At 43.2% G+C, this 9,610-nt stretch overlaps 1 protein-coding gene across 1 annotated transcript; it reads right to left on the reverse strand.

The window, feature by feature from the left end:
* Window positions 1-2,717: 2,717 nt before the first annotated feature.
* On the reverse strand, window positions 2,718-8,890 carry LOC125511159 (SEC14 cytosolic factor family protein / phosphoglyceride transfer family protein). Its single transcript, XM_048676455.2, has 7 exons — window positions 8,662-8,890; window positions 7,356-7,690; window positions 5,846-6,000; window positions 5,277-5,381; window positions 4,450-4,706; window positions 3,894-4,114; window positions 2,718-3,460 (listed from the first exon to the last, which is right to left on the reverse strand). The coding sequence occupies exons 2-7, from the start codon at window positions 7,686-7,688 to the stop codon at window positions 3,101-3,103; spliced, it is 1,431 nt and encodes a 476-aa protein (XP_048532412.2). The 5' UTR covers window positions 7,689-7,690; window positions 8,662-8,890; the 3' UTR covers window positions 2,718-3,100.
* Window positions 8,891-9,610: the final 720 nt, after the last annotated feature.

Here is a 9,610-nt window from a genome sequence, read left to right on the forward strand (position 1 = left end):
GTGCACCGGGATGTGCAGGCGCCGGCGTCCAGGGCGAAAACGCGCCGGCGGTGGAGGGGGAGGGGGAGCACGGGATGACGAGGCGTCGGGGGTGCCCTTCCCCTTGCCATTGCTTTTGCCGAAGAGGCCCATGGCGCGCTCTAGGGTTTGCGGTCGCCGGCGAGGAAGCAAAGGAAGTGGTGGGGGGCCAGATGTGGACGGGAGAAGTGGATGAGGCCGACCCCGCCGCACGCGTGGTTAAAAAAGGACGCGCGCACTGACTGACGCGTGGGTCCGCTGTCGGTGGTCGTCATAAATAAGACAACCGGTGGCGGTTGGGTGGCCGCCGGGTGGGGACGCGGCGGACGGCGAGGAGACACGCGGCGCGTCCGCGCCGACGCGTTCCAGGCGCAATTTTGGGTCGGAAATGGGTTGGCGCGGACGCCGGGCGGACACGATTTGAGTTTGGGTCGGCGCGTTGGGCCGCCACTTTTGTCCGCCCCGACCCAAACGGATGCGGGTGGACGAAATGGGTCGCCCCATTGAAGTTGCTCTAATTTTTTGTGACTTTTTTGGGTATATATGGGAATTTATGGCGGTGCCCAGGGGCCCCACACGGCTAGATGGCGCGCCATGGAGGGTGGCTCGCCACCAGGCTGTGGCCCCCTCTAGTACTTTTTCGCTTCATAATTCTTTATTTCTAAAATAATTCTTAAAAAATCCGCTGTCCAATTTCAAGCACTTTTATTTTTGCACAAAACAATATCAATGCTAGTTCTACTGAAAACAACGTCAGTTCGAATTAGTTTCATTTAAATGATACAAAATTAGAGGTTAAAATAATAGCAAAAGTATTTGAAAAAGTAAATACGTTGGAGATGTATCAAATATGGGCAGACTTTTTAATGATAAGATTGAAACACAAAATTCAAATTTGTGAACCAGGTAAGATAGAAGTGAACCCTAAAAATCCACCATAAACACATATTAGTATTACTATGGTGTGGGCACACACCCTAATTTCACTCTTGGTGGACAAGAGATGACGGCACACACAAAAAAACTCAATTACATTACATTTCCTTAAAAAAATATCAAATAAATACTACCCAATCTATTCATTAATATAAGACGTCTTTTAGACTTTGACCAATTCAAAGTCCAAAAGAATATCTTCAAGAAAAGGTATTATATTTTGATACGGAGAGATATTAATAACAGAGGAAATACATATGCATTGGAGCTGTAGCACGAGTAAGATTGGGTAAAGAGTTGCTCACCAAGATCTGTAGACCTCTTGTATCCCTTCCTTTTAGGTCAACAAGCATCATATGTTTGGAATGGGTTGGGATCCTCTGCAGTACTGTATACAGTACTGCAGAGGATCCCAACCCGTTTGGAATTAGCCCAAACTCAAACCGCAAGCTACCAAATATTTGACTTGTCAACATTTTGGTCAAGCTTTAGATTACTCATGAGTTGCCAATACTAAAAACCAAAATAAACTAGAGTTGTCAAAGAGAAAAATGACATCCACCTAAACATGACAATTTTGGCCATAACAAAAAGAAAAAAAGGTATAGCGGGATACACATTGAGATACAAAGAAGACAGATCTAGCATGAATGTTTTGCAGAAAACACCCCGAACATTCTTGAAATGATGCTTTGGTCCACATCCTCATGATGCTGCCCATTGAATCACAATCCAACGGCCGAGGTCGCACCGGAGCACCTAAGAGCATTACTAGTAAAGCCCTCAAACCCTCAAACCCCTAAAAAATAACTGCTTTTTTATAGTTTTCGTCGAAAAAAGCCGTAGACTAGAACCCCTTAACCCTCAAACCCTCAAATTTTTTTAAAGGTCCAACCCTCAAACCCTCTCCCAATCCTCAAAAGTAAGGGTTGGGGAGCAAAACCTACCCCAACCCTCATTTGGCGGTTATACTCGCGCGGGAGGGAAAAATTCTCCCAACTCCCGCGCCCACGCCCGCGACCGCCGCTGCTAGTCGCCCCCGTCGCCGGCGGCCGCCCCGTCGACCTCCCGCGCGCAACGACAATGTCGTTCATGGGGAATATTCCGTTATAAGGGTTAGGTTTGAGAGTTCTAATCTTTGCCCCTGTTTTTTAACCCGTAAAAAGTGCACAAAAAGATCATTTTTGAACCCTTAAAACGCTAGTGAGGGTTCGAGGGTTTGAGGATTCTACTAGTAATGCTAAAGCTTAGGTGCTCCGGGAGCACCTGATATTCTCCCTGTGGCAACTGTCCTGCTGCAGCTTGTCATGTTGGAGCTAGTGCTGGTTACCTTTGCCACCCCCGACAAAGGGCCTCCTTGACTCGTAGAAAAAGTAAAGAAATAATATAGGAGCAGGAAATTTACCTATGATTACACTATTCATCCACTTGATTCATATGAATTGGCCATAGGAAGAATGTAAAAAGAAAAATCCTTTGATTTGAGTCAAACAAACTTTACAATCAACTCCAACCTCTTTCTTTTACATTCCTATGCATAAAGACCATAACTAACATGGTATTAATTTAATCTTATCTTTTGCATATGCTTTAGCCTTAATTTGACTGTTTTATATGATTCTTTTGTTTTTCCTAGCAAATCAAACACAGAATTCTACAAATCCACTGGTTTTACAGTCCTCTGTTCTGCTTATGGAATCTTATCATATTCTTATGTTTATACTGTAATATTGAAAAGGCTATGAGAATGGTTGCGCATTAGCTAGCAGCAACAGCAATCTTGTACTCCATTCAACACCACAATTCTACAAATCCAGTGGTTTTACAATCCTCTGTTTTACTCTTGAAGTACAAAATTACATTGGCAAACTACACCTAGCAACAACCGCCGAAAAGGGTGGTGATAGTAGCACCTATCACACTGCGAGTGAACCATGCTGAATACACGCACAACTTTATTCATATCTACTATATAAATCTTGCGGCCGGCACAGCACGACACTATACGCCGGCTTGCAGAGGAAATTCGGAAGAAGAACTGGTGCGAGAAACAACATACGGTCAGCCTCAAAGAAACAACATACAGTAACGCTATGCTACTGGCACTGGCAGACAATGAACCGTCGGGTGACAGAGACCCGGGAGGCTAAGACATGGACTGGGGGTCATTCATCCCAGCGAGAAACGCGACAAAGATCCACACCATCAGGAGGCCGACCACCGCAGCCCTTATCGCGTTCTCGCAGTTGTAAGGGGATGGAAGCTCCTCCAGTTCCTCGTCGAAGTCCATGTCCGAGACTCGTGATCTGGAGCCGGCGCTGGTAAGGCTCCTGCTCCTGCTCCCCTCCCCTGCCTGGATTAGTGAACTGTCGCGAGGCTTCTTGCATCGTGAGCAGTTGCATTTGCCACCAAGAAAAGCTGGCACTATCTGTAAGAACTCAGCTAACGTCTTTTTGTATGATTCCCCCTCAAAACGCAGCTTCTGCTTTGTGGATGGTTTCAGGAGCTGCTCAGGATTTGAAAAGGGAATAGTAAGTACCATAGTTGCTTATTAGATCATCTCAAAATAATTAATAATGCTCATTCAGGCTTTCATCCAGACTTTCCTGTTTTGTATGAAAAATGCATGACATAATTTTAATATGGGAGAGGCTGTAACAAAAACCAATAGAAGAGTGCGACAGGCAAATTTTGGCACTAAACCTAATACTGAGACAGGTGGTTAGACCTGCAAATTTTAGCAGTCATGTACATTAATATCACAACAGACTAACCAAACAAGATCATGAAGACATGGTCATTATCTACATAAAACAGATGTAGCTGATGATGGAGGTTTGTATATTACATGATTGATAGACAGAAAGAATGACAAGGATGCCAGCTATACAAATGTGAATCGTGTGCATTGAGTAATGGGGCAAAGATAGTAATCTTACTTGAATAAAAGTCTGTGCAATAACTCTGACAACTGGAGGAAGACGGACAACAATTAATACTCCAAGACGATTTGGGTAGTTTTCTTGAACCAAGTTGACAAATGACCTCATCATTTGCATCGGAAATTTGAATGGAGAAATCCCGTGGCAATCCAGCAAAACAGTAATTCTTGGATCTTCTTCGTTGGTCAAATGTATAATACCATGGTCAATCTGAGAAACTGGACAGAAAGATGTTAGTGATTAGTGGCCACTACTGCAACCTCAAAACAGGAAGGAAAATGACTCTGAAGTGGCAAGTAAACCAGAAAACTAACTAACTTCTAGTAAATGATAAGAACAACTAAACAAATAATTGCTGAAAGAGAAATTATGTTTTCTGTCAGATTAAGTAACAGTGGACCAATGGACCGCATGATAGAAAAATAAGGTCTATCGCAAAGTGTAAGCAAGAAATCCATTCCCATCTTACCAAGCTCTAACTGATGATGGACTATTACAAGGAAAATAACTATGGAACAAATTGATAGTCAGATAAAACAGGTTGAAAAATTACCTACTGCTTGCCCAAAACAAGGTCTATCACGAGGGGCTATGCTAGAGCACGCGAGTCCAAGACGGATTACTAAGCAAGGCCGAAGTGTAGTGTCAAACCCATGCCAAAAGACCAAATGGGACCATTTCTCAAGTTCTTGCAATGTAAGTATGTGAAAAGTTTCCCTCCAACGGATTGTCTTCTTAACTGAAGAGACCAAGATTGAAAGGTCACCATTTGCTGCCATGTGGAATCTGCGTAGTTCATCCTCACTGAACCTGAAACATACACCAGATAAACTATTCAGCCATATGGCATCGCGCTGCACGCCAGTAAGATCCTTTCTATGCTTGCCAGCACCACAACATGTAACTAGTCTTCTGATACAGAAACATGCAACTCCAAATATAACAGAATGTAACAAAAGAAAGGTTTGAACATCATGTCAAAACATAATATATTATTTTCCCCTCCAAATACCCGCCAACAAGCTACTTAGGATACAGTAAAAGGGGCTTGGATAACTTGCACCCTCCTTAAGAGGTAAAACTCATGACTGGACATAAGATAACATAGACAATAACCGTTACATAACCAAGATTTTTATCAATATCTTGCAAGTTAAAATATTCAAAAGTGCAAAAGAAATATCGTTGCTCCCCCCACCCCCACCCCCGCACACCTTGTGGTGGTAGGTTAGGATTGACGTGCAAAATATGTACTCCCTCGCTAAAATGGGTGTATTTGGACGTATTTCAGTGCTAGATACATCGATTTGAGCGACAAGTAATTCCAGGCAGAGGTAGTATTACTTAATATGAATAGCAAATAGCCTAGTACAAGCCCACCTCTCAGGCAAAGTGATTCCTTGTTTTTCAAGTTCCTTGAAAAGTAGCACCAGCCAATTCTCAGAAACAACAATATCCTTTGTACCATCCCCATCAGTGGCCTCCCTAAACGAAGAAACCACCACCATCATCAAACATTAGCTGAATGCATGTGCATCGCTACAGAAGTAACAAAATAAATTCAATCTTGTGGCGGATCAATCTCCATACTAGTTCGAGCCATAGTCATATTACAAAAACAAAATAGTCATATTGCAAGATGGCAGAGATAGACAGATAGTCATATTAGAAAAACAAAATAATCCAAAACAAGATGGCAGGGATGATGGAGAGGTTCCACTTGTCAGCAAGTTACTTCTGGTGGAGGAGTAATGCCATGGCATTCATCCTATTACCACCAGCTCCAATATACAGTATATGGGAGGAAATATAAAAAGACATTTCTTTCTGTACCCTCTTCTTGATATTGCAGTTAGATGTGATCAAATTTAAATGGAACGGTTTGAGAAAATATGCTATTGTGTTTTTTAAAGCTACTTATTGTGTTTCTTCCTGAAGTCTTAACCAACCTTGTATCAGAAAACGATGATGTTTCATTTGATTCGGCAGGAAGGTCAGGAGCTCCTGTAGTGCTACTAGGTCCATCATCAGCTTCATCGCTCTTAGATGAAAGATCACCTAGTGCAGATGTGACAGATAGGAACAGCAGTGGAGTGGATAATTTCTGCATTTGGAGAAAAATCATCAGCGCTCAGAAGCAATGAAAACATAAATATATTATCATTAAAACAAATACTATTTGAGAAACAGCATAAAGCAGATGTGTCATAATAGCCAATTTAACAAAGCATTATAGAACCACAAAAAAATATACCAGAGGATTTGAAACATCATAGAACAATGTGTTATACTCCTACTCGGCAATTCAACAAAGCTTAAAACGACAAAAATACATTCAAGAGAATTCAAATAGGTAACTGAGCATACATGAGCACAGCATCACATGAATTGAATGAGATGCTCTACAGTAACTTAGTACATAGTCCCTCCGTCCCACAATATAAGATCGTTTTCCAAGCTATTAGCTTGAAAAACAATCTTATATTGTGGGATGGAGGGAGTAATATATATTATCAGGGTTAGTGCTAAAATATATTGGAAAGGAAACTACAGACATGTTTATAGTTTCTTCATCTCTCTCCAAGTCTTAATCCAGCACACACCTCAAGAAGCTTAGTCTGCAGAATAAGGAGCCAAACAAAAGCTAAGCCAAAATAAAATCTATGCCAACTCATAAGTCAGTATTTTCCACTGAGGGTTGAGTGAGCCTGAGCCTAGCACGGTTATAGCTCTTTGTTAGACTCAAAATCCGGTAAAGAAAACACCATTTATTCATATAAATATAAGAACTGATTGTGATGGTAGAGCTAATTCAAATAGCTCTGCTGGTTGTGATCCTCTCCACCAGAAGCAACTTGTTGACAAGTAGAACCATCTCCATGATCTCCACAATCTTGTTTTGGGGGGTTTAAATATGTACTCCCTCCTTCCGAAAAAGCTTTTTCGGACGGAGGGAGTAATACATATGATTCTTTATACAGTTTTTCTATCTGCAAATTGTCTGGCTTTTCCCTAAGCCTAGGCTAGCTTTGATATCATTGGGTTTCCCACCAGATTGGATTTTCTTTTTACTTCCGTAGCTACACATGGCCCCTCAGCTAGTTACAGATACACATGCGTTAAATCCATTGGGTGGACTAAACCAGGGGACTAAGGTGAGTACGACGCATAGTTATATTTGTCACAAATTATGAAGCATATTATGCTTGCAACTTGCAAGTATAGTTACAGTGCTGGAGTATAACAGAGCATAGTCAACTTATCCCTGGTCTTCTAGATAAAAGAATAACAGCAAGAGAACGATTCTTTCAATTATCTTCATGCACATAGAGGAGCTAACACAATATTAATGTAGGTCACAACTTACAAAAGCACATATAATTTTGTAACAAAAAAAGAATGTGCAGCTCAGACATTTCAAGAGATCCAAGGCCTTGAAGAGCTAAGGAATAAAATTACCTGAATGCCTTGCACAACAAATTTGAGTGGTGCCCATCTTTGAATCCACCTAAATGGAGGATATCCAAGAACTTGCAGTGCTTGAATAGAATTCCATACAAAAGGACATTTTGCTTTAGAAATCCTCCTCACTACCTCAAGAGCAATAACCTTTACCAAAAACGACGCCACATGACCTGTTGACTCCCTGCTCAAGATCAATTGTTTTGGCACAATATGCTTTATTGTCTTTGGTGAAATGGCCTTTGCTGGAGAAGCAACCAATGTACCCTGGTATTTCTTTTCACCATCTGGTTTGCTTGAAGACTGGAAGTTTTTAGTAAAATTGGCCATTCCTACAAAGCACGAGCAGAATCAGATCACGAGCCCTGCCATCTGCCTCTAGCACTACCATCAGCTCAACCAGCAATTGCAAAGCAGGTGTCTCTAACAAAGTAACAAGAAGGAAATGGAACTAACAGGAAAACAAATCCGCATACGGTTATCGGAGCAAATTTATGACGACGTGAGATATAAGAAAAGTAAACAATCAGACCATGCATTAAGAATTAAACTGCAAAACATGACAGTCCTTATCTTTTGATGTTTAACTCCTGTCAGTTTTCTAACTGTTCAATAGTATTTCCATGCTGCAGACAGAAAAGCTTTCAACAATTACAAATAATGTGTCTCTAGCAACCAGGAAATGGACCAGGGGAGAGGAGATATGCGTACAGTTATGGCCAGAAAAAATCATGTCAGCTTGTGGTATTAGAAAAGTAATCAGAACATGTCTGAAGAATTAAACTGGAAAACAGGATAATCCTTACTGAGTATTCCCAGCTATGGCACCAAATTAAAAACATACGTACTATCTGATGTGGAAGAGCTCCCATAGGTTTGTAAATAACTTTCCGTACAACAAACAGAAAACATTTCTGCACTATTGCAAGTTAGAACCCAGGAACTCTCGGAATTTCTTAGTTGAAAAGTATCTAAGTACACACACACTCCAGCTATCAATTTCCCCACGACTTGCGACGAGACTATCCAAGGTCAACTAACTGTGCGTCAACGTTACTAGGGCCACTAGAACAGAACCAAATTCAGCAGAATCTCCCACTAATCGGCAGAACCCAGTAGCGGACCCAAAGTGGACCGTGTACAGTTTAATCCGTCTGAAATTTTGGGGCAAACGAGCTGCCACTAACACAACCAAATCAGACCCCCGACTGATCGACGGGGCGAAATGCGGTATCGAGGAGAGCAATCAAACACGAGGCTCTCGGAAACCCGAGGGAGCTGCGTCAGGGCTTCCATTCCATACCAGCGAGGAGATCGGCGGCCAAGGCGGATCGCCTGCGCGGTGGAGAGTGGACGGGAGGGGAGGCGTCGCGGGTTCGGTGGGCGGAGAGGGAGGAGGTGTGGACGGCCCTTCTCCGGCGCTGGCGAGGGGAGGGAGGGCGGCGGATTCGGCGGGCGGGGCGGCGGACTCGTGAGCCGGGACCGGGACTGGGTGGGAGGGATCTCCAGCTGCGGGTGCGGCGCGTTCCCCAACGGGGACAGGACAGTTTTTTTTTTTAGGAGAGGGCCCCATTTTGGTTCTTCTAGAGAAACGGTGGTGCCGGGAGAAAGGGCCCCATTTTGGTTCGACTTGCAAAACGAAGTTCCATTTTGTTTCACTTGCAAAACGCAGTTGTAGGAATGAAAGTAGATGTCGTGGTCATATTTATTGAATCACATAGTAATTGGAAGTAGATGGCGTCTGGTGGTTGCATAACGCATTCATTTGAAACCACCTTGTTGAAACCTAGCTGTTTCTAGGTAGCCCTAGACGGCATTGAGGCGCACCCATCAACCACCGGCCTGTGGCGACAGTGGGGCATTCTGTTTGATGGCTGGGGGTACGATGGCCTCCTGGGCCAAATTCGGCGAAGATCGATTGAGCTTGATACGCATTACGGTCGAAGAACTGTGCCGAGGTTCACCAACCATATGTGGGCACGAAGAGAAGCGAAAGCCATAGCAAAAGACCAGTGACATGCGCTATGTGCACGACTCGTGGTGTTGCGCAGTGTGCAAAGAGTGTGGCGGTGACTGTCGGTTGTTGTTGATGCTCGAATATGAGGGATGGGGAGGTGTTATGTTGAAGGCTCAAACTGTCTTCATGGTGACGATGCACGGGGTGTCGCATACTTCCTAAAGTCATCGTCACAACGCTTCATCGCCCTCCTAACTCCGGATGTGCTCCAGTCAGGTTTCTTCATGCTAAGGGC

This window comes from Triticum urartu, chromosome 5A (genome assembly GCF_056163025.1).
Source record: "Triticum urartu cultivar PI428250 chromosome 5A, HENAU_Tu73, whole genome shotgun sequence".
Lineage (NCBI taxonomy): Eukaryota > Viridiplantae > Streptophyta > Magnoliopsida > Poales > Poaceae > Triticum > Triticum urartu.